Source organism: Capra hircus, chromosome 9 (assembly GCF_001704415.2).
Source record: "Capra hircus breed San Clemente chromosome 9, ASM170441v1, whole genome shotgun sequence".
Taxonomy (NCBI): domain Eukaryota; kingdom Metazoa; phylum Chordata; class Mammalia; order Artiodactyla; family Bovidae; genus Capra; species Capra hircus.
The window spans coordinates 60447614-60472541 of NC_030816.1; the positions used below are offsets into that span (position 1 = coordinate 60447614).

Consider the following 24928-nt stretch of genomic DNA (forward strand, 5'->3'; position numbering starts at 1 on the left):
AAAATCATATAATTCCTATGTTTAAGAATAATAGGGATATACTTCTGTTACAAGGAGAAGTAAACAGAAAATTTTTTTCTATTTGAAGTGATTTTTAAAAACAGTGATACAGAGCATAATTAATCCAGGGTTTAATAAAGTCTACTTTGGGGATGAAGAGGGTAAATAAAAGTCAGATATTTTGTAGAATAAGGCACAAACATGTACACCGAAGGCAACTTATTCACTGCCTACTATTTTCCTGATAGGTTGACAGAATAATCAATGTAAAATTTTGTGTGCATGTGTTTGGCTGGAAGAGGAACTACCATGGAGTTATCTGATGCTTTGGGGTTCTCTGTTCTTATTTTGGACTAGACAAGAAAACAGCTGTTCCTGAATATAAGTGGAGCATGCAGTTCAGTTTGGAAGTCAGCTCTTCTGAATTAACCAAGCCTGCTCTCTCTGACTCTATATGCTAAAGTAAAATTTTGAAAATAATTAAAACACTTTTCTCTCATGAAGAGATGAGCTATGATGGATATTTTAACACTTATCTTAGAATAAAAAAATATTATTCATTTAATGAGTTTTTAGAGAAAGACATAAAACATCACAGTAATTTCTCCACATTCATAGAAATAATCTAATATTCCTATGCATAACTGTTACTATATGCCTGGTACTTACACAAAAACATAATTGGTTGCATTAACATTGAAAATTTACTGATATTAGAAGGTACTCTTTTATTATAGGTTTCATTTTTTAGAAATTAAAAAAAGAAGAAAACTAAGCACTTTCAGAAATTAAAAAAAAAACACCCTGGGCATTTTAGGTATTAAAAAAGGATAACTAGATATTTCAGTATCTTGAAAGTATAAAAAGAACAGAATTACCTCTGGTAATAAGAACAGATACCTAGATATTTTTATTTAAAAACAAAACAAAACAAAACAACTCAAAATGAACTAAAGACTTAAATGTAAGCCCTGAAACCATAAAACTCCTCAAAGAGAATACTGGCAGTAAACACTCTGACATGGGTCTTAGTAATATTTTTGGACCTGTTTCCTCAGGCAAGGACAACAAAAGCAAAAACTAACAAATGTACTCCATGCTCCGTTGTGTCCGACTCTTTGTGACCCTAAGCTATGGACTTTATTTTTGTGACCCTAGGAACTGTAGCCTAGCAAGCTCCTCTGTCCATGGGATTTTCCAGGCAAGAATATTTGAGTGGGTTGCCATTTTATCCTCCAGGGGATCTTCCCCAACTAAGGGATTGAACCTACGTCTTCTTCATTGCACATGGACTCCCTACCACCGAGCCACCCGGAAAGCCCAAATGATATTACATCTCCCTAAAAAGCTTTTGTGCAGTGACGTAAACCACTAACAAATGAAAAGGCAGCATCCTGAATGGGAGTAGATAGTTTGGTGATGTATCCAATAGGGGGTTACTATTCAAAAGGACACATGCATCTTAATATCTAATAAACAAACAAACAATCCAATTGAAAAATGGGCAGAGGATCTGATCAGATATATTTCCAAAGAAGATATCCAGACGGCTAACGGGTACATGAAAAGATGCTCAATATCAGTTGTCATCAGGATAATGCAAATCAAAATCACAATGAGATATCACCTCACACCCATTAGAACTGCTATCCTCAAAAAGACAAAAAATAGCAGGTGTTGGCAAGGATGCAGAGAAAACGAAACCTCCGTGCACTGTCGGTGGGAATGTAAATTTTCACAGACACTGTGGCAAAACAGTAGGGGAGGTTCCTCGAAAAATTAAAAAGAGAACTACCATATAATTCAGCAATTCCACTTTTGGGTATTTATCTGAAGAAAACACAAGCACTATTTCAAAAAAATGTATGTATCCCTACGTTCACTGCAGCGTTCTTTACAATAGCCAAGATATGAAGCAAGCTAAGCGTCCATGGACAGGTGAATGGACAAAGATGATGTGGTATATATAATGGACATAAAAAGAATAAAATCTTGCCATTTGTGAAAACATGGATGGATCTAGAGGGTATTACGCTAAGAGAAGTAAGTAAGACGGAGAAAGACAAATATCCTATGATTTCGCTTACATGTGGAATCGAAAAGACAAAACAAATGAACAAACAAAACAAAAACAGGCTCAGATACATACGGGAGGGGGGATGGGCGAAACAGGTGAAGGGGATTAAGAGGCACAAAATTCCAGTTACGAAATAAATTACAGCATAAGGAATATAGTCAATAAGATTATAATAATTTTGTATAGTGACAGATGGTTACTAGATTTACTGTGATGATCACTTCATAATATATTTAAATGTTGAATCACCATGTCACACGTCTGAAACTAACGTTGTATGTCAACTATATTTCAAAAAAATTAATTAAAAATGATGTCAAAGATATATTGGTGAAATAAAAATATTATGATCCTAGTTTCATCAAAACAAAGAACAGACATGAACAGACATGTATTCATATATTCAGATAACATCTTTAACAGGGTATGCAAGAAACAGAGTAAAGATGAATGTTAGCAGGATACAGGAATTTTTATCTTTCATTTATACTATTCTCTATTGTTTGGATTTTTAAAACTATGAGCATATATTACTTTTATAGTATAAATAAAAATTTTACAAAAGGAACTTTAACTACAACTTTCCTCCACTAATACATGAATGATGTAGGTTAGTACTTAGGCTAGCAAAAATAAAAAGCCTAAAAAGAGTTCATAGTATAAACACAAATGAAAATTGTCAGCACTTCTGTTTTCCCAAACCTCCTGAGTTGCTTTTCTCCCTGATAGCACCAATACTCTTCCTTCTATAAGATGTAAATTTACAGCATGCTTACGATGAAGATTTTCTAGAATGAGGTTGAGAAAACATTCTCCTATACCCCTGTGGTACATGTTAATTTGGGGAATCTCTGGCCATTTGTGGAGTATAATGAACAAGACTCATCCTCTCCTCTTGCAGAGGAAAAGCCAAATGCTGCCATCACCTGCCAACACTTCAATGAACCAGATGAAATGTTGGAAGGTATCTGGTACACTGAGCGACACAACAGGTGTGTTCCACTTGGAAGGACTTAGAAGATTTAGCAGCTGCCAAATGGTATAATTTTACTTCTTATTCTATAGTTTGAATAGAAATTAAAAAAAAAAAACTATTGAAGGGGTTTCTTTCCTTTTTTTCTTAAGAAGTACAGACAATATGATTCTACAGGCTTCCACATGAAGAAAGGGTACAATGAAGCAAACATAAAAAGGGATGTAAAAATGCAGCAAGAGGGCTTCCCTGGTGGCTCACGGGTAAAAAATCCACTTGCCCATGAAGGAGACATCGGTTAGATCCTTGATCCAGGAAGATCCCACATGCTGCAAAGCAATGAATCCCCTGTGCCACTACCGCTGAGCTTGCACTCCAGAGCCTGGGAGCTGCAACCACTGAGCCCATGGGCCACAACTACTGAAGCTTACACACCCTAGAGCCCTTACTGCTCAACAAGCAAAGCCACCACGAGAAGCCTGCGCACAGCGACTAGGGAGTAGCCCCTGCTCTCCACAGCTAGAGAAAAGCCCGTGTAGCAACAAACACCCAGCACAGCCAATAAGCAAACTTATCATGTTAAAAAAAGGCAATGTAATGCAAAACGTGGCTAGCTGTGCAGCAGCAGCTGTCTGCCTGTGTTGCTGACTAGACGTGGAGGTTGAAGGGTCTGGCCTGAGAGCACGGAGGCTGGGCTTCTACCAGTAAGGTTGTTCTGAACGAACTCCTTATAACCTCTCTGGATCTATCTTGGTTTCCTCATCTACAAAAAGGAGCTGACTAGAATCACCAGGGTTGATCTCTAAGGTTCCTTCCATGTCACCAATTCTATAGTTCTATGAACTTAGGACCCACTCTCCAATTTGCCCTCAATTCTAGTCGCTTATCAGAGATCACTTTTCATGTCCTTTTTTCAAGAAAAAACTTATCTCATACATGATAATAAAAATAAAACTTGCACATGAAATTAAACATCTGATAGAATTTGTGGTAGGTTTATAAGGCAGGATCTTGATAAAATCAAACCATACATACTCTGATAAAGAAACTAAACTGAAGAAATGCAACTATGCCAGGTGCTAAGGAAGCCCAGTTACACATTTCTCAAGGGCTGGCTGTTTGCATCATGACTCAAGAGTATACCCAAGGCATTTTGGTTACCTGGCACAGCATTAACGTTTCCCGGGGACTTCTCACATAAGCTTAGATCATTCTTTATACTTTCTCCAAAAGGGATGTAAAACAGTGTCTAACTATTCATGTGGTATGTTCCACATGTGAAGACAAGTACATATATATAAGATTCTAGTGGCTCAGACAGTAAAGTGACTGCCTGTAATGCGGAAGACCTGGGTTCAATCCCTGGGTTGGGACAAGGACGTGGAAACCCACTCCAGTACTCTTGCCTGGAAAATTCCATGGATGGAGGAGCCTGGTAGGCTACAGTCCATGGGGTTGCAAAGAGTCGGACACGACTGAGCAACTTCACTGGTTGGTTGGTAGTCTAATACATGGATTCAGATAAGGTAGATCAATTATGATCTTCAACAAAAGAAATCCTTGTATCTTAAGCCTTAAAGCCTTATTTGAGCTCCATCTTCTCCAGGAGAATTTTTCTTCTTCTTTCCCTAAATGTATTCCTAGCCTCTAACACATCCTTACTCTACCTATTTATGTTTTTAAATGTTTTACGTGCACATCTACAAGTTCTTTGGATCTACCAGAATTAGGGTTTGGGCAGCAGTGGGACAGCCTGAAGCAGATCTCAAGGGTCAAGTCGGGTATCTGAAGAACAGTCTGTTGGGATATAATATAAAGGTCTATTTCAAGCATGAAGATCAGTCTGTGAGAAGACAAGGCACACACAATTTAAAAAATCAGTTACAGTCTAGACTGAGACTACGGTGCGGCAAGCGCGGGGCAGGCAGTGAGAACCGGGGAGTCTCAGAGGCAGGAAGAGGTCTCCTTCCATAGGAGCACAGGCGCATCAGGGCGCGGCAGCCAGTGAGGCACTGCCGGAGTTCCTTGTAAGTCCTCTGGCTGAGGGAGAAGTAGCTCAAGGTTGTTGGAGAGGAACACACTAAGGTGCGTTCAGTGTCCAAGTTCAGCCTGAGGCACAGGTGGGAATACCAGTAAGCCAACATAAGTAAAGGCTGTGTCTTTCAAAGCATCTCATCCAGTTCCTGACACAGAATACAAATCTTGTTAGTTGTTATGATGACTCCATGCCGAAGTGTTAAATGCTTTCGCTGCATGTATGTCTTTAGGTTAAATTTATATTAGCATCTTCCTAAATTCTCAAATATGGTGAATTTCAAACAATGGATACTATTACACATGTGACATCTGCCCACAGCCAAATTCCATGCCAATTCTTTCAACTGCATCCACTGTATTCCCCATACTATTATAGGCAACCATTGCCATAAATCCTTGCTGGATCTGTAACTGGAGTTTTACCAAGAATTGTTTGTGTTTCAATTCTCTGCAGCATAAGCTGTTCATTCACACATAAGCTAGCCATGAACCATGGGGGCTGGAGTTAACAGTGGCCTCCTCTTAGCTCTCCACTGCTAATTTTAGGTTGTTATGTTATACCTTGACATCTGGCTATAACATCCTTTATGTATCTTTGCAGCTCTTACCTTCAGACTTGTGGTCACTCTTACACAATGGTTCTTAATGTTGGTTGTGCATTAAAATCACCTGGAAAGTTTCTGCAATCTACCCATGCCAAGGCCCTATTCCAGCCCAATTAAATCAATCTGTGGATGTGAACACAGGCCGTTTTTTTTTTTTTTTTTTAATTTCTCAGGTGACTTTAATGTGAAGCCAAGGTTGAAACATCTGCTTTACACAAGAATTAAGAACTTCCGCTCCTGGTTCACCTGTACCCTCTTCCGCCCAACTCTTATGACTGTCCTGGAATTTTAATGTCAAAGAGAACAACCTGCCCAACCAATAACTCTAATTCCTTGACCAGCTCAATTCTATTGACATGTCCTTCAATTTCACCCCAGGTCTTATACACAACTCTGTGGATTTATCATACCTTTGAGCTGCCTGGCATCTGATATATTAAATAAGCAAGATAGCTCCTGGATTTACAGGTCATCGTTTCAGCTGGCTAATTCCTTTCCTGTCTCACACTATGCTGCCACTGGGGTGTGGGTGGCTTGCTGCAACCTTGCAAAGTCTGCCAGTGTTCTCTCAATTCCACGCCCTTTCTTATCTGGCTGATCCTCCGTGGTGGGTCACTCCTGCGACTGCTTGACCAATGCTATCAAGTCTCTTCTCCTCTTGCTCTCCGTCACACCCACAAAACCTCCAATTATGCATCAGACCAAATCTGCCTTCTCCACTGCCAGGCCTAGAGGCTGAGGATTACTGAGGGGATAACCCAACAGCACGGAAAGATGCCACCAAGGCTTTTACGGTATTCAAACAGTAGCTCTCAGAACTACTCAGGAATCTCTTTATTTGTCCCCAGTGAGCCCTGCTCCTGCTGTCATTACAGGTATTCTCACAGTCACTATTCTTCCTGTCTCACTCCTATGACCCTCACACTGGAAGCAGACCCACCTTCCTGGTTTGGAGAACATGGAGATCTTCTCAATTTCTAAGCTTCTACGCTATCAACTTACCTGTATCCTCTTTTCTGTTTACCTGTTTTAGAGGGGTAATGTTGTATGCTCCAGAGAAGGCAATGGCAACCCACTCCAGTACTCTTGCCTGGAGAATCCCAGGAACGGAGGAGCCTGGTGAGCTGCCATCTATGGGGTCGCACAGTCAGACACGATTGAAGCGAGTTAGCAGCAGCAGCAGCAGCTCTATGCTCAGCACGGCCAGACAACACTCCTTTATGGAGGGGGCTGTCCTGGGGATGCTATGATGTTTAGCCAAATCTGTGACCCCCACCCACTAGACGTCAGTAGCACCCCTCACCTTGCTGATATTTGCAGAAATTTCTCCAAGCATTGCCAGATGTGTCCTGGGAGGCGAAAATCACCCTCGGTGGAGAACCACTGCTCTAAGCCAAGACTAATCTATCAACCAGTCTTTCCAACGGAAAGCTCCTGCTTCTGCTAAGATCCACGTGTGCTTTCTTTATCTGCCTTCAACGTGAACCTGTCCCCTTGGCTTTGACAACTCCGGATGTGCTTTTATGTCATTCCAGTATTTAGAAAGTAACTCCTGGAACCAGGTCATCCTTCTAGCCACCACTTTGGTTTTCTCCAAGTGAGGCTCTGGGAATGTCTTCCGCAGGTTCACTTGCAGAGGTCTGTTTTATTCATCAATCCTCATCACAGTACTGTCAGTCCCTGACACTAGCGCTTGTGTGTCAGGTCCTTGGTGACTACATGCTGAGACCCCCACATGACCAGCTGTTTCTGACACTCTTGACTGTACCCTCCTTGAACCTCTCTTTCCCCCTGGCTTCCAGGCCACTTCTTTTTTCCCCTTCTTTCTCCTTTGATTATTCTTTCTTAATCTTCCCTTCACCTGTGAAGTGAAAGTTGCTCAGTCATGTTCAACTCTTTGTGACCCCATGAACTATGGAATTCTCCAGGCCAGAATACTGGAGTGGGTAGCCGTTCCCTTCTCCAGGGGATCTTCCCAACCCAGGGATCAAACCCAGGTCTCCCACATTGCGGGTGAATTCTTTACCAGCTGAGCCACAAGGGAAGCCCTTCACCTGACTGTCCCTTAAATCCTAGTTAATGTTCAACTGGGATTCTGTCCTTGACTGCCTTCTCTCAGAACTCTTTGCTCTATGCTATCTCCTTTATTACAAACTTCAACTTTCTTCATGTAATTCAATGAATACATTAACTCCCTCATTTTATTCTGAAGCTCTACCGTCTCTCGAATTTCAGTCCTGAATTACTAGCTCCCCAGTGAATATTTCTATCTGGAGCTCTAGAGACACCACTAACAAATCAAGATACCTGTAATAACTCATCACATCCTACTCCCAACATTCCCTTTCTCTATCTCCCCAAATTCTCCTTATTCCTTTATTATTTCTGTGGTACCACTATCCCTGTAGCTGTATAATAAGCCTTAGCATAATCCTAGATTCCAACTTAATTAATCATATCTAATCAATCATAAAATCCTGTCAACTTTACCTTAAGACATCTCCCCTCCACCTCTAATAGTTCAGGTTTTTATGTATTCTTTTCAATGGCTTCTTCACCAATTTCCCAGCTCCCTCTAATCCAACCACCATGCTGCCACCGGAAGGGTATTTTTCTCCTGCAAATCTGTACGTATCACTACTTCTCCAGGGAATCCCCTCTGTCTGAAGGCTACAGTCTAAGCGTCTGAGCAGAGCATGCTAGGCCTGGCTCCTATATTTCACTTACCCTTCTTTTCATCAGGCCCTGTGCTCCCTTCACACAACTATCCCATATCATACCTTACCCAAACTATTCCCTCCACTAGAATGTTTTTTCTAAGATCATTTACCTAGCACATCCTTTTTCATCCTATAAGCCTCAGCCCAAGCCTGACTTCCTCCGGGAACTCTTCCTGGACTCCCTAGGGCATATTTAGAGGATTAGATCTTCATTATAGCTCCCACCATAGTCTGCTGAAATCGCCTGCTTGCAGAGGTCTCACCCATCAGCCTGTAGGCTCCTCAAAGGCAGATGCCTTGGCTACTCAATCTTGTTTCAGTGAGGACTAAAGTGTGCTTAGCACAGAAGTAAGCACTCAACAAATACAGAATGAATGGCAGAAAAATACATGACAGGTTCAACTGTCAGAAAGCCTATCATGACATGGTATTTATTTATATATATGTGTGTGTATATATATGCTGTTAAGTCGCTTCAGTAGTGTCCGACTCTACGCGACCCCATTGACAGAAGCCCACCAGGCTTTCCCGTCCCTGGGATTCTCCAGGCAAGAACAATGGAGTGGGTTGCCATCTCCTTCTCCATGTATATATATATATACATGTACATGCCTGCCAGTTTATGGAGTCAAAAAGAACCAGTTACTCAGCCTAAGGTAAAAGTTAATGTCTCATAATAAGTTAAATAAGTAATATATATGGTGGTACAGTGCTTATAAACTTTTCTACCAAAGCACTACCAGCATCAGAATTCTGCCTGATATCCTTAAGGAGTTGATCGCACAGGCTAAAAAATCATGACATTTCTCTGGCTGATTATATATCCATATTTATTTTAACCTGAAAACATTTAAAATTACTAACAAGTAAGAGGAATGCTCTAGAAAGATAGAGCATCTTTATTCTGTGGGCCCCAGTGTTTTTTTAGTATAATTGTGGACCCCTCAGGTGAGGCTGCTGACAGTGTCAGTATCACAGTTACAGAAACGTGCATTGAGCGGAAATAGCATGACACTAAAAGTTTCAAGTTCCGCTTTGGGTTCGCATCCTATCACTTGGGCTGTGACTTAGGGGTTTACTTTAATTTCTCTGAGCCTCGGCAGTTTCCTTATCTGGAAAATGGCTATAATAAAGATTTGCCTTATATATTTCATAATGTTGGTGGCAATATTAGAAGAAATAATAATATAAACAATGAAGGGTATAAGCATGAAAAATGAAGTAGTATTTCATCCAGAGAGGGTGAAAATCAAAGTACATGGAATACATATACTCGAAAACATTTACCTTCTGCGGAGCTGGAAGAGCTTTTTCCATTTTGGCTTTCTCCTTAGGGGTTAAAGGAGGGGATCGCTCCTTTACTTCTGGAGGCAATTCTCGATAGAGTGCTAGAATGGAACAAAGAATCCACATCATCAAATTGAGGAGCGCCGTTCCGTGGGGGCAAAACAACGATGGAGAGGAGCAGACAGGCTACAAAAGACATTGCTATTCATGTCCTTGGTGTCACGATAAGGTGTCCCAGCACTTTTCATTAAGGCAACTCACAGTCTTCGTTATCCAAAGAGCACAACTTACGATAGGCAAGTCTTGATCAGCCGGTTTCAGAAATGTAGGAAGTCTCATTTTTACTGACTATGTGTGCGGTCATGCAGCTTCTCATTTCGTTTTATCTTAATACACATTTACCGAGAACCTGCTATATGCAAGATCATTGGCCGGGTACTGTTGGAGGAGCTCTGAAGATGACCAAGGACAGTCTTTGCTCTCAAGCAGCTTACAGTCTAGTCAGAGACAGATGTGTTCACAATGAATTGCAGTATACAACAGAGTGTGATACTGTTCTGAACAGAGACAGTAACAAAGACAAGTTCTGATGTGCAGAGGGTAAAGGCTTAATGGAAAAAGCAGCAGGGTTGTCAGACTAAAAGATAGGTAGGATTTTGCCAGGCAGAGGTGGATAAAGGATAATTTGCAAATATGGTATGAAATAAACAAACATGGGACTGGGAGTATGTATGACACAGAATCTACTCATGGCATTTGGTCTAAAGTTCTTATAATCTTAGGTTATAATCTAAGGTATAATCCACTTATATGCATGGTGTTGAATCTAAACAGTTACGTGGGAATTTTAAAAGGCTAAAAAGGAAATCTGTTTTGGTTAAATGATGGGCAACTCTGAATTGAGACAAACAGTTCAAAATTGAACCAAAATTGAACCTGATCAAAATTCTAAAATTATGAGCTACATTAATGGGCTTTGTGTATAGGTTGATTTTATTATGGGTTTGTCTCTTACTGGAAAGGATGTTAGATGTGATTAATGGAGGCTGATCTAATTTCCCTTTCCAGTGGCTTAAGATACAAGGGAAATGTCCTTTGTGATAACAAGGTACCAATGTCTTCTATTATATCATTCTCTTATTAGATAGGGCTTTCAACTGAATGGTTGAAAGAGGTTATGTGTGTATGTACACACACATATACACACACGCTCCCTCAGAGCATCTGCTTTGTATAACTGGTTTTGGATAAAGGAGAATTTCTCCTACTATTTTCAGAGTGGAATATGCTGCTGACAGTCATTTTCCCTCAAGTGTTAAAACTGGGCAGGTGAGTTTTTGTTACATTCAGGTAAAAAGCAGGATAAAAGGAAAGGAAAAGAACGCCTGATGAACTAAGAATTCAGTCATATTCTCAGGTTTTCTGAAAACTTTTTGTTTGTTCTGGCCTTTGCAAGCCTTTCTCAATAAGCAATGACTAATGCCAAAAAAACCCCCATCAATTATTCTGAAGTACAATAAGGAATCACAGCATCAGAAGGACATCCACTTCTTGAGACATGGAACTGCTTTCTGCACACAGCCACCAAGCATGGTTACTGTAGTATTCTTTTTAAGTCCCACTTTGCTTCTTATGGAAGAAAACCAAGTTTTATTGAATCTTTAACCCCTGTGGATCAAATATCTATAGTTTTTCAACATTTGCAAACCTAAGAGGTTATTTCTGCAAACTAACTAGATTCTAAAGTTAGCATCTAATACCCTCCTGCCTGGATATACACAATCATTTTATACCATCAAGTGGAAAAATACTTTAAATGTTTCCACTTATATCTGGAAGAAATAACTGATTATAATATCTAGTTAAAATGAAAGATATTCTCCAGAGTGACTAAGACTGTGCAGAAAGCTCTTGGTTTAAAAACAGCAGCTACCCCTGCAGAATTCCAGCTGCTGTGGGAAGCCATCACTGGGACATCCAGGTGGCTGTCCGAGATGACCAGGAAGTGAGAAGTGCTGAGTGGAGGGGAGAGGCCTGGGAATTAACCTGTCTCCAGATTTCTTCCTTCCACATTGCCATAACTTTTCTCCAGTCTGCATACTCCTTTAAACATAGAAGTATATTTCAGATAGAGTTTAAGAGTCATTAACCGTTTAATGCTCAGAGAAAAAGAATTAAAACCATGGCACAAAGGAAATTAAGAATTTTTTTATGGGAGAGAAAAGTGGGTAATTTTCGAGACACTTAGCACTTTGGAGGGGAGGAGTTTCCTGAAAGCTGCAGATAAACAAGGGAGGGGAAGGAGTTACAGTGAGATTCAGGGCTCTTGGGGAGGGAGCCATGGGAAGAGCTGGGTGCAGACCTCGAAGGTGGTGCTCCAAGAGAAATAATTTTATCTGGGCCTAGCCCCCAGCACCCAGGATTCATGGAAGAAATTCTTCCTCCTTTCCTTTATTTCTTTTCCTTTAAAAATTTAGAACTGACGTTAGAAATTAATAGTGCTTTTGTTCAGCCATAGTCTGGACTGAATGGAGTTTCAGAGACCAGCCCCAAACCAACTATTATTTTAATAATTACTTTGCAGAAACAAAAGACTTGGTAAATATTCAAAATGGAGAGTGTTCTCTTGGCTGCCTCTATTCTATTTTTAATTAACAGAACTATATGATTTTAGTGTTTCTGGAAGAAAGCTTAGAGATAATGGAGTTCGACTTTCTTGTTCTGTGGGAAGAAACGAAGGTATGGTAGTCTTAGCTGTGACGCCAGGATTAGCACTCAGCTCTCCTGACCCCTGAGCATTCTGCTTTTCCTACCCCACAGCGAACTGACAATCCATGGGATGTGTTTCTCTGAAGAAGCGCTGCTACACTATCCCCTTGTTTCATAGTCTTTACCCTTTGTTTTCAAGCTGTGTTACTTCTATTTTCTTTTCTCAAGGCCTGGTAGCAAATCTACAGCTTTCAGAAACTCGGATTTAGAATTTCTTCTCCAGCTCATTTCTTTTTCCTTTCACAAATGAGGGCTTAATTTACTTGAGAATGGAACAATCTATTGCAGGCTTTTTTTTTTTGTTTTGATCAGGTGCCAGTTAAGCCTGGGGATACAACGTTAAAACAGAATGGGAGTTGAGGAACTAGAGGTTCTTAGGTGCCTGTCAGCCTAGGAGTGGCAGGAGGAAGGGTGACGTCAGTGTGTGTGCAGCAGGTGGCCAGGAAAGGGGCTGAAGGAGGTTGGTAGCGAGATGGGCAGGTCTCCTGGGAAGGGAAGTCCATGAAGCTGGCATTCCAATCTCAGAATGTCATAGCTTTTGAGTGTACTAATGCCCCCCTCTTTTTTTTTTTTTTTTCCAACATGAGAATGAAGAGCAATACCCCATTGGTAAACATATGCAAAAGTAACAAGACAGCAAGTTAAAGAGCAGAAGATGATAAAATCTGGGACTATCAGTTATACCATATTAGTAAACCAGGAAGGGAGCATAAAACTTACTTTCACTAGCCACATGATTAGCTGGAAAATAACCTTCCTGTCCCTTTCCTATGCTGCCATACCACCAGTCTTCATTATCTTTGAAAAACACTCGGATAATGTCTCCGCGATGGATGGTTAGTTCATCTGATCGATTCGCTGTGTAGTCATAAAGAGCCACTACCTAAGGGAGAGATAAGACCACCACAGCTTTATCACAACTGTACCACAGAGAAAACCCCCAACATTCACTTCCTCTTGCAGAAGAGCAGCTGAAACCAAAGCAGTACTTTGGTGAGTCTGAGGCTGTCTCAAGGTTTGCTAATGGGATCAGGGGTGGTGGGAACACAGCAGGAGAAGCAAGATAAAAGACTGTGGGATTGAGAAATGGTTACGCGCATTCAATACACTAAGATTAGCTTCAAAATAGCAGATGTTAATTTTTTTTAAGTAAATTACTTGTGAAGCAAATAAAAAAAAAAGAAGCTCACACATCATTCACTGTTAAAATTGTTCCATTCTACCTTTAGTCCCATTCTCTGTGCTAAGCAGAGGCATCAGAAAAAAAAAAAAAAATCTCCAGAAGGTCAACACTTCAATAAAATAGGAAAAATGCAATGGAACAACCAGATTACATAATTTCGTTGTGATCATCTGGGTTTACTGTCAATGTATCTTTTTGTGATGTATTTCTATACAAATACCATTTTTTTCTGGTATTTTATACCAACAATCTAAATTTACCCTTAAAAATACCTTGACAAGCTTATTTTCAAGAGACACAAATTTAAGAGGAAAGGCCTTCCTATGAGAACCCTCTTTCTCTGTTATGTTACAGTAGTCACTATATTTGATTCTTCTTTCTTTTGAAAAACCAAATTCAAAATGAATGGCTGCAGAGGCATCTACAAATCCCTTACAGCAGTTACAAGAAGGAAGCAAACCTCAACCCACTTCAGACATGATGCAGTGTATAAAGTAGGACATAATATAATATAAAGAAGAGACTACTTCCACTTTTTTCCCTATGCAAATAGAATTTGAAAACTTATAGGCTATACAACTATAATGTAATGGAAAACTATCATTACGACCCTTTGCATTTAGGTTGCTGCTGCTGCATTGCTTCAGTCATGTCTGACTCTGTGCGACTCCACAGACGGCAGCCGACCAGGCTCCCCTGTCCCTGGGATTCTCCAGGCAAGAACACTGGAGTGGGTTGCCATTTCCTTCTTCAATGCATGAAAGTGAAAAGTGAAAGTGAAGTCGCTTAGTCGTGTCCGACTCATAGCATTTAGGTTGAGTACTGATTTATTCACCTAACAAGTATTTACTGAAATCCTAATGTGCCTGGTTCTGTGTTAGGGACTGAACGTACAGTGATAAATAGGATAACTTCTAGAAGAGGTACCTTGCTTAGGCTTTGCCGAGAATGACAGATAATCAGGAAATAGCCAGGTGAAAAGATGGAAAAGTATGTCCCAGGCACTGCACCCTATGTGTGAGAGTCCAGGGAACAGAAACCCCAAATAGTTCAATATGGTGGGAGTCTGGCATTAGAGGGAAGAATCTGGATAGAAAGTGGGAACGCCGAGGCTTCAGGAGTAAGTAGGTGCCAGATCATACATGCTGGAAGGTTCACACTTACATTATGGGCCATAGGAAGCTAGAAATTCCGTAACAGCTGATAAAACTCTTTGTGGTGCCTTTAATTAATTTAAAATATTTATTAACATATTAACCAGAAGATTTTAATGGATACATTCGGAATTGACTGCTGTCACTATACAATATGAGGGCAGTAATGATATACAATACAAGGGCAGTAATGATGATTATATTAAATGGTAAAAATACAATTCCTATTGTACTGCTTTGCATAGGCCCTAGTTTACAACCTGTTATGTAGGATATTATTTAAAGTTGACAAATCTTTTGTAACTTTCAGTATATTGATGCCAACTCACTCATGTACAAGCGGGACTTTTAATTTTTTCCTCCATTCTTCCTTCTCCAAACCTCTTCTGAATTTTCCTGTGTTGCCCTATCACAGAAGAGGAAAGCTAATTAAAATGTGCCTGCCATGTGCTGGGTCCCTTGCTAGCTGCTTATGTGAATTTTCTTACTCAACCTTTGTGACAATCCTGTTGAGGGCAGAAAGTCTTATTTCAGTTTCATAAATGAGAAATTTGATATACAGAGAAATTTAGTAACTTGCTTAAAGTGAACTAGTAAGTGGTAGAATCAGGATTTAAACTTGTATTTTTTTTTTTTAAAAGAAATACACGTATAGGCCATCTTTGTCTAGTATCGAACATGGGAAAGAAGCAGCAGAGGACAGGACGAGGGACATGATACCCTAATCACTCACGAGAGATGAGGCACATTTTTCGACATGGGCAGCACATGGGCAGTCGGCTGTGCTGAGAAGACTGACCCCTGGGTCACCTGCAGGCCCACCGTGCCCCTTTCAGGGCACCTAAAACCCCGTCCCAGAACCCGACTGGGGATTTGTTCCTATTGTTCTTCATCCTGACATGCCTGTAGAAAGAGGAAGAGATACCATGAGCACACGTGCACTGAGAAAAAGTCCCCCTGAGGACGCAGCGAAAAGGTGGCCGTCTGCACGGCAAGGAGAGAGGCTAGGAGGAACCAGCCTGGCCGGCCACTGGATCTTGGACTTCTAGCCTCTAGAACTGTGAGCAAATACATTTTTGTTGTTTAGGTACCCTTCTATGTTACAGCTGTTACAGTCTCATAAGCTGATGATGTCAAGCGAATCACGAGTTACCAACCTCTTATGGTATTGCAAACTGGCAATACCTCATTGGCACCCAGCTAACGGCACTGTGTTCCACACCCTTATAATCTCTCTCCTGATATAGAAACAATGTCCTCATCACTAAACTCCGCAACTACCACCACCCTTAGGACAGAGACTACATTTCCTAAAGCTGCCCTGTTTTGTCACACCATTACTGACATTTAGGTGAAAAATTGCTGTCCACTGAGAACTCAGTGTGTTTCACATGCCAACAGCCCACATGTGGGCAGCAGTGGAGTTATAATATTGACCATTCTATCATCATGCTGAAGACACGTGACAAAAGCCACGTGGATCGTGAGAATCTGCTTGTATTCCAGTGTGGTTTTTTCTTTTAGAAATATTTATTTTTCTTTACTTATTTGGCTGTGCCAGGTCTCAGTTGCAGCAGGCAGGATCTTTTAGTTGCAGCAGGTGGGATCTAGATCCCTGGCCAGGGATTGAACTCAGGCCCCCTGCATTGGGAGTGCAGAGTCTTAGCCATTGTACCACCAATGAAGTCCCACTGTGTGCTTTTATCATTAGCTTCTCATTTGAAGATCGCTTACTCTCTTCTGAGGCTTCCCTGGTGGCTCAGACAGTGAAGAATCTGCCTGCAGTGTGGGAGACCCAGGTTTGATGCTTGGGTTGGGAAGATTCCCTTGGAGGAGGAAATGGCAACCCACTCCAGTATTTTAGCCTGGAGAATTCCATGGACAGAGGGCTACAGTCCATGGGGTCAAAAACTGTTGGATATGACTGAACAACTAACACTTTCACCACGACTACTCTCTTCTGAGCATCACAGTATACACAGTAAAGTTTGCTTCTTTTAATTTGGCAGTGGCTTCGGCAGAAGTCATGTATGTCTTCCCCATCTCCAATTAGATTTCATTGTCATCTCACTGTTTTAGGATAAAGTAAAGCCATAATGGGAGCTTTATTCTCCAAGCATTGGAAGACACAATTTAATGCAGTTTTGTCATGAATTAATACTATTTCTATTTTCCTCCTATAAAGTATCTTCTATAATGTACCATTTTATGCATATGGTAGTCTGCACATAGGTGTGACAAAATATCATTCTTCAGTCATGTCGGGCTCTTTGCAACCCCGTGGATTGTAGCCCACCAGGCCTGTCTGTCCATGGGGATTCTCCAGGCAAGACTATTGGATGGGTTGCCATGGCCTCCTCCAGGGGATCTTCCCGGCCCAGGGACTTAAGCCTGCATCTCTTACGTCTCCTGCATTGGCAAGAGGGTTCTTTACCACTGGGAAACCCCTCATTCCTCAGTGAAGTGAAGTGAAGTCGCTCAGTCGTGTCGGACTCTGCGATCCCATGGACCGTAGTCTACCAGGCTTCTCTGTCCTTTGGATTTTCCAGGCAAGAGAACTGGAGTGGGTTGCCATTTCCTTCTCCAGGGGATCTTCCTGACCCAGGGATCGAACCCAGGTCTCCTGCATTGCAGGCAGACACTTTACCCTCTGAGCCACCTATGACCCAAATCTTGAACTGATGAAATCTTTGTGAAATTATCTTGACTTATGAAATATTTTAGCAATCTTTCTTTTTTGACAGAAATTTAAAAATATGTGTTTATGTGCTCATACTGGTAATGACAAGTTTAGGAAATAAAATCTTCCACAAAATCCACTTGGTCACATTTTGACTATTATTGACATATTTGAAACAGAGTTCTCTCCCTTACTTAAAGCTTGCTGAGTTGCTTGGGCATAATCACTCATGGCAGAAGGGTCATTGGCAAGCTTTTTTGTTTGTTTCTGGACATATTTCTCAGACTTCTTAGCAGTGCTTGCCAGATACTATATCTTGGTTTAGGCAGAGTCTGCTAGACTACCATAAGACATTTAGGTGGATTCCTCTTGGTATTATCTTCTGCAAGGTTTTTCATTAAAATAGTTGCCTTTGAAGACTTCTCAATGGATACCACTGTGCTGAAGGAACATTAACTAGTATTTCTCAACAGCCGATGTTCCTTAAAATGTTATCTGTGATGCAATCCAAAAATTAATACTCACAATGACCCCAAGTCATGCAACCAACTAAGCTACATTGAATAAATCATACACTTGAGCACTTTCTCCTCCAATGCTGCTCCTGTGGGTCCGTAAGTGTCAGGGAGTTTCTTCGTGCCAGACTGCAGCCAATGAGGCACCGCTTTCCTTTGCTTCTTACTTGCTACCTTGATTTCAGAATCCTGTCCTTCAGACCAGTGAAAGAATAATTTTTTCTTGTTTTAAACTGCACCATGTTCATGGTAATTTGATGAACAGTCCTGGAAAACTAATGTGTATGTAGCTTACTATGGGGAGCACTGGATTTTCTCATGCTCTTTTAAAGAGTGTTGGACATTTTTCTGGCAGGTAGTGACCTGAGATTGGTCTGACCCTTTTCAGGTTTGCTTTCAAGTTTTGTTAGAGCATATTCAGGAAGACTTTTCTCTAAGGGCTCAATAAGCTCCACTACCAAGGCGTGATTCTCCTGATAATTCTCCCTCGACGCCCCACATATTAGGAGACTTTTCCATCTGGCTGGCAGGACTGACAACTATTCTCTTTCTGTTGGGTAGCCTACACATTTCTGACTGTTCTTTCCTTATGGGGTTTTGCCCCATGCAGGTGCAGATCAGTACTCAGCCAAAGACTTATTAAGGGCACTTCTTATGGTTATTGCCAGCATTATTATCAATTAATATAAGATGAAACAAAAAGAAACACCTCAGTAACTATTTTATTTTTCTTGACAGAAGCCTTGTTACAGGTATTTAATGCACATTAACTAAAATGTGTACATTTTTAGTTTTCATGATAAATGCAATTGGGACTTTATTACACTGTTGGTATTCTCAAAGAAAGCACATCAGGTGTTAGAAATATTTAGGTTACACTTCTGGCTCAAGTGACGATAAAACCTTTATTCTTCTTTGATCTTATACATTGTTTCCTCTGGGGTGTCCATCTCTTGCAGGCCTGGAGTGACCTTTGGCTACGTGGTTGGCCTTGTTATTTCACCACTCTGTATATATTAAAATAGAAAGCAACTTACACATAAGAACAAGTAATTGGAGCAAAGGGAGAAGATGCTTCTTTGTGTAGATTCCAGAAGGACTATGCAAAACCATGGATGGTGTAAGCCAGGTCGTTACCTTTATAGCCCTGTTTTTCACCTAGCTACAACATGAGGGGATTGTAGCTTTTTAACTAGGAAACTCCTGAGAGACAGTACTTTCTACTTGAAATAAAGTATTTAGAATAGATTGTGGCTTTAGATGGGTTTGCTGCTTTTTCAGTTTTTAGGGAAACATTCTTAATGAATTTTATAGAACTCTGACAAAAGGGTTTTTTAAATACTCTCAAGTTTTAAACTGCTTCATTATATCCAAGAGGTCTGAGGATAGCTGTAGCATTTCATATGCTTTCTGAGAGAAATGGACTGTTTTCTTGGCCACTGGAAATGTTTCTTATGAAATGAAACAATTTATACATCTTGAACTTCTTTGTTTTACTGTTTCTTTGACGTTAAAATGGCTATGATAGCTCACTAAACACTTCAATCCCTGATGTGTTAAAGTTGAACATTCCACATAGCCAGTGTGCTCCCATTTCTTTTTCTAGTTTCCACCCTTATTCCAGACACAGGTTTTTCTTTCATATCTTTGTCTTGTTTGGGGATCACCTTGGAGATCTGAGTTCCTATTAATACAATGGGTGTATTTAGCATGTATTACTTAAGTTCTGTGACCCACTCCTCTTTCACATTTTGAAATAAGGCTACATTTACCACAGAGAAGCATAGAAGGAGAACATCAGGCATCGGATAAGATTAAAGCCTCAGATGATCAGTCTTGTCTGTTCTTAGTCTTCCTGTTTGGCCGTGTCATAGAAAATCAGGAGGTACTAGCTGTCGCCTATGGTGATGCTGACTGTGTACTAGTTGATGATGGCAGGCATGTAATTCTCCAGGAAGATGCTGTTAGCACAGTTCCTATATAGGTGCGTCTTGCCCACTGCCCAGTCGCCAATCACTACACACCTGAGAATCACTGCCCCGGCCCATGAGCCATACTGGGCATGGCCCCTTTACTCTACCAGTCCCCTCACCGGCTGTGCATGCCTGCTGCCTCCCAGCAGTTAACAAGTGAAATTAAACTGTAAGAAAGTCTCATTTCTCAGTTATGACAAGGACTATTTGGTCTTTATTATTAAAACAGAATAAAAGAGCAGATTAAAAACTTTAGTAGAAAATCAAATGTAACAATAAATCCTCAATTGTACAGAAGTACATTACTAAACATTCAAATGACTCCTTTACTAATAGTGACACTGGGATTGTATTTTATTTCATGAGATAAATGGAAAAACATACAGCCCTATTTCTAGCATCATGTGGTAGAAATATACACAGTCTCTTACAATTATTTCCATGAACACTAAATAAGACAAACTAAAGTCCTATTATGTTTAACTGATCTTATCTGGATAATAAGAAAGATTAGCATGATTAAGAAAACAGATAAAGAAAGCAAATAATAATTGCACAAAGTTTACTGTCTCTGTATCAAACTATCTGCTATATAAATATATATGGACCTTAAATGCTTCATTAAACAGATAACTGAAAATATTTAATTTCTAATACCTTCTGGTGAAGGTTAATGGAAAAAATACTAAACTAGGAATCAAGATAGTGAGTTTTCAGTCCTGACTGGGCCTCCAAAGCTAAAACATACCACAAAACACAAACTGGATGTGTGTAAACTGAGGGGTCTGGACCAGATGCTAGGTGGTATGCCTTCCATTTTTAAAATTCTATCATGCCAGGTATTCAAACACCCATTACAAATGAACAGCATTCACAAATTTTAATATGAATTCAAAACACTGATTTGTGGATAACAGTGTGACTGTATTCGTTGTGATCACACATGAACCAGAAAAGCTTGTTTGATTGCTGTAATACCACACAGGAAAAGCCTGCTAGTCATAATTAAAGAAGAATAGTGATAAAGCATTTCTTTGGAATTTACCAGTTGGAAATACTTCTTCCTTCTTTGACAAATAGGAATGACTGAGATTTTGGACTTTATAAATAAAGCTACTGGTTTTTTACAATGATTGGTATTAATTAAACACCTTATTGGACATCACCATTCACATACCTTGTTACAGTGAATTATTAGTGCTTTGTTGAAAAAGGCTCTAAAATACATCTCTGTATTGGTTATTTCCTTAAAAAAAATCAAGAAAATGATGCAGACTTTCATAGACTGGACTGCGGATTATTTTTGTTGTTGTTAGTGAAGAAAAATGATAATGCACTTTATTTTTCTTGGGAGGGATAACAAGAGGAGAATTATGAGTCATCGGCTTAGATGAGGGTATCCAACCCAAAGTGTGGCCTCCAGATTAGCAATGACAACATTACCTGGAAACCGGTTAGAAATGCAAATTCTTGGGCCTCATTCCAGACCAACTAAAACCATAGATTCTGGGGATGGACCCAGAAATCTGTTTTAAGAAGCCTGCCAGGTGATTCTGATGTACTTTAAGGTTTAGTTAACTTTATTTTGATGAGCTACTTTATAAAACATGTATGTTTATTTTCTGCACATATCAAATATGCGACTACATGGTTAACAAACATTTGGTTAAACATTTTAAAATATAAAATCAAGCTTTATAATAAACTGTTACTGGAAAAACTTATAAAAAGTAAACTTGTTTCTCCTTTCTTATTTTACTTATCTTTCTCAGTTTCCCTCGTCTCACTGAAATGCTGACTAGCTCCAGATTTGAGTAATTTTAACATCTACTTCATCATTTTTTTCAACAAGCTCATGGCTCAAACTGCAACTAGGAGTCATAGTAAACATTTCTTAGGTTTCCCTACAACCTCTTAAGGATTAGAGAAATTTTTAAAATAGAAAAACAAGCAAAATTGAAAGATTAAACCTATTCACCAAGCAATAATTATTAGATACAACTGTGTCTGAGCTATTCTTACAGGCTGGGGAGAAAAAAGTGATCACAGCCCTGTCCTTGGGAGTTTCCGTTTTATGTGTCATTGTTTTTGGTCTGGTGGCCCTTTTGACAAAAGGGATACCTTTAATATCTGCATAAGTCACTCTGCTGTTTCTCTACTTTCAAACTGCCAATAAAGAGTACTAGGGTGCCTGCTAATAATGAATATTAAAATAATAATTTATGAATTACTTTAAAAGTATAATCACTTTAAAATTCTCCTAACAAACCATGAGCTATGAGTAAATGTAAAATCAGTAAAAAAGAACTAGTTGAAGACAATACTTTTAAACAAATGTAAATCTGAGTATTTGCAAACATATTATTCAGTTTTATACACTGTCTTAGTAGTTATAAATTTTATACTTCATACTTCAAAGCAGTGGTTTATAAAGATTATACACAGAAATTATACTCCTTATGAAAAATGCAATATTATTTTTTTATTTTACTGCATTCTTCAAACAGACTTGTACTGTTCCATTCTGGAACTGTTTTATTACTTTACTAATAAATTGGGGCTTCCCTGGTGGTTCAGTGGTAAAGAATCTGCCTGCCAATGCAGGAGATACGGGTTCGATCCCTAGGTTGGGAAGCTCCGCTGGAGAAGGAAATGGCAACTCACTCCAGTATTTTTGTCTGGGAAATGCCATGGACAGAGGAGCCTGGAGGGCTCCAGTCTATAGGAACGCAAAAGAGGCAGGCACAACTCAGCGACTCAACAAGAAGCAATTATACAATGCATACAAAGAGTTATAGTACTTAATATTTTTGAGAACTATTCAGGCATGTGCTAAGCATTTTACACTATATATGTAAGTGTTTGTATGTATACACACACAAATATATGCACACATTATATATCTGCGTGCACACACATGTTCACATATACATCCATAACTACCCTATTTAGTACTTATCATGCCTTTGTATGGGCTTCCCAGGTATACCGCTCAGCTGGTAAAGAATCCACCTGCAATTCAGGAGACCCCCAGTTCAATTCCTGCGTTGGGAAGTTCCCTTAAAGAAGGGATAGGCTACACACTCCACGATTCTTGGGCTTCCCTGGTGGCTCAACTGGTAAAGAAAAGTGAAAGTGAAGTTGCTCAATCATGTCTGACTCTCTGTGACCCCACAGACTGCAGCCTACTAGGCTTCTCCATCCATGGGATTTTCCAGGCAAGAGTACCGGAGTAGGTTGCCATTTCCTTCTCCAGGGGATCTTCCCAACCCAGGGATGGAACCCAGGTCTCCCGCATTGCAGGCAGATGAATCCTGGTAAAGAATCCGCCTACAATGTGGGAGACCTGGGTTCGACCCCTGAGTTTGGAAGATCCCCTGGAGAAGGGAACAGTTATCCACTCCAGTATTCTGGCCTGAAGAATTCCATGGACAGAGGAGCCTGGCAGGCTACAGTCCATGGGTTGCAAAGAGCCGGACACAACTGAGGAACTTTCATGTTCATACATATGCTTTTGTTTCCTCAATTATAAACTAAAAGATTATTATTTGTCTAAATCACAGAGTTTGGCAGATTCTAAATGTTAGCAGGTTTGCTTTTCTCCTAAGTCTATGCTGTTAATCACTAACCTTACATATTTAAGTTTGAAGTTAGAGGGCTGTGTGGAACCAAGTAAATACACGTCTGGTTCACTGACTTTGGCTTTCGCTAAGATTTATGCCCAAAGGAGGATCTTTAAGACTTGGTATTTCTATTACAGATGGCACCTGAAGAAGATCATCAAAGCACTCTTCTTTACATTAGCTTCTCTACAATTTCTTGAAGCCATCAAACTAGGAAGTTATATGGTAAACAGAAATTAGGCCAAAGTGACAGCTGATGTATGTATACTAACATGTGTGTCCATCTGATCACTACAGTTTATATTTATACTGAAATGACTATAAGGCTCAGTTTATTTGGGAAGACTCTGTGCAGGAATCTTAAATAATAAATTTAAATGGAAAAGAGACACAGATGTGTAGAACGGACTTTTGGACTCTGAGGGAGAGGGAGAGGGTGGGATGATTTGGGAGAATGGCATTGAAACATGTATAATATCATGTAAGAAATGAATCGCCAGTCTATGTTTGATGCAGGATACAGGATGTTTGGGGCTGGTGCACAGGGATGACCTAGAGAGATGTTATGGGGAGGGAGGTGGGAGGGGGGTTCATGTTTGGGAACGCATGTACACCCGTGGTGGATTCATGTCAATGTATGGCAAAACCAATACAGTATTGTAACGTAAAATAAAGTAAAAATAAAAATTAAAAAAAAAAAAGAAAAGCTTTTCAGGCTGCTGATAGTAAGACATCAATAAGTAACTGCTCATCTTATTTAAACACTGAGGCTTGTCTATTTCTAATTCCAATGATAATCCAAAAATTCTCAGAAAAGTTCATGTATACACATGTGAGTATTTGGTTTAAAGAGGAAGAAGATAGTAATATAATTACAGAAGAAGAAGCTGGGTGGAAAACGTCTCTACTTTAGCATATAAATATAACTGTGATACATACAAAGATGAAGATGGTTGAGTAAGAGGTTCTAAAACTTCCCAAACGGTATTTCAAATGGCAAAATAGAAATCAGCTAATAGAAATCCTGGAGTTGAAAAGTACAATATTCACTAGAGGGGCTTCCCTGGTGCCTGCAATGTTGGAGACCCAGGTTTGATTCCTGGGTTGGGAAGATTCCCTGGAGAAGGGAATGGCTACCCACTCCAGTATTCTTGCCTGGAGACAGGGCTTCTCAGGTGGCGCTAGTGGTAAAGAACCCACCTGCCAAAGCAGAAGATTTAAGAGATGTGGGTTCAATCCCTGGGTTGGGAAGATCTGGAGAAGAAAACGCAACTCACTCTAGTATTTTTGTCTGGAGAATCCCATGGACTGAGGAGCCTGGTGGGCTATAGT

The 24928-nt window shown here is 40.0% G+C and overlaps 1 protein-coding gene across 5 annotated transcripts in view; it reads right to left on the minus strand.

Annotated features, from left to right (window-relative positions):
- AHI1 (Abelson helper integration site 1) overlaps positions 1 to 24928 on the minus strand; it is a 223469-nt gene that overhangs the window by 29149 nt on the left and 169392 nt on the right. For 4 of the 5 annotated variants that reach the window (XM_018053237.1, XM_018053241.1, XM_018053242.1 and 1 more), the window contains 2 exons: positions 13189 to 13351; positions 9700 to 9800 (listed from right to left, as the gene is read on the minus strand). In XM_018053237.1, the coding sequence (XP_017908726.1) occupies positions 9700 to 9800; positions 13189 to 13351 (264 nt within the window). Of the gene's footprint in view, positions 1 to 9699; positions 9801 to 13188; positions 13352 to 24928 lie in introns of those variants that run through there. The other variant, XR_001918550.1, reaches the window with a different exon arrangement.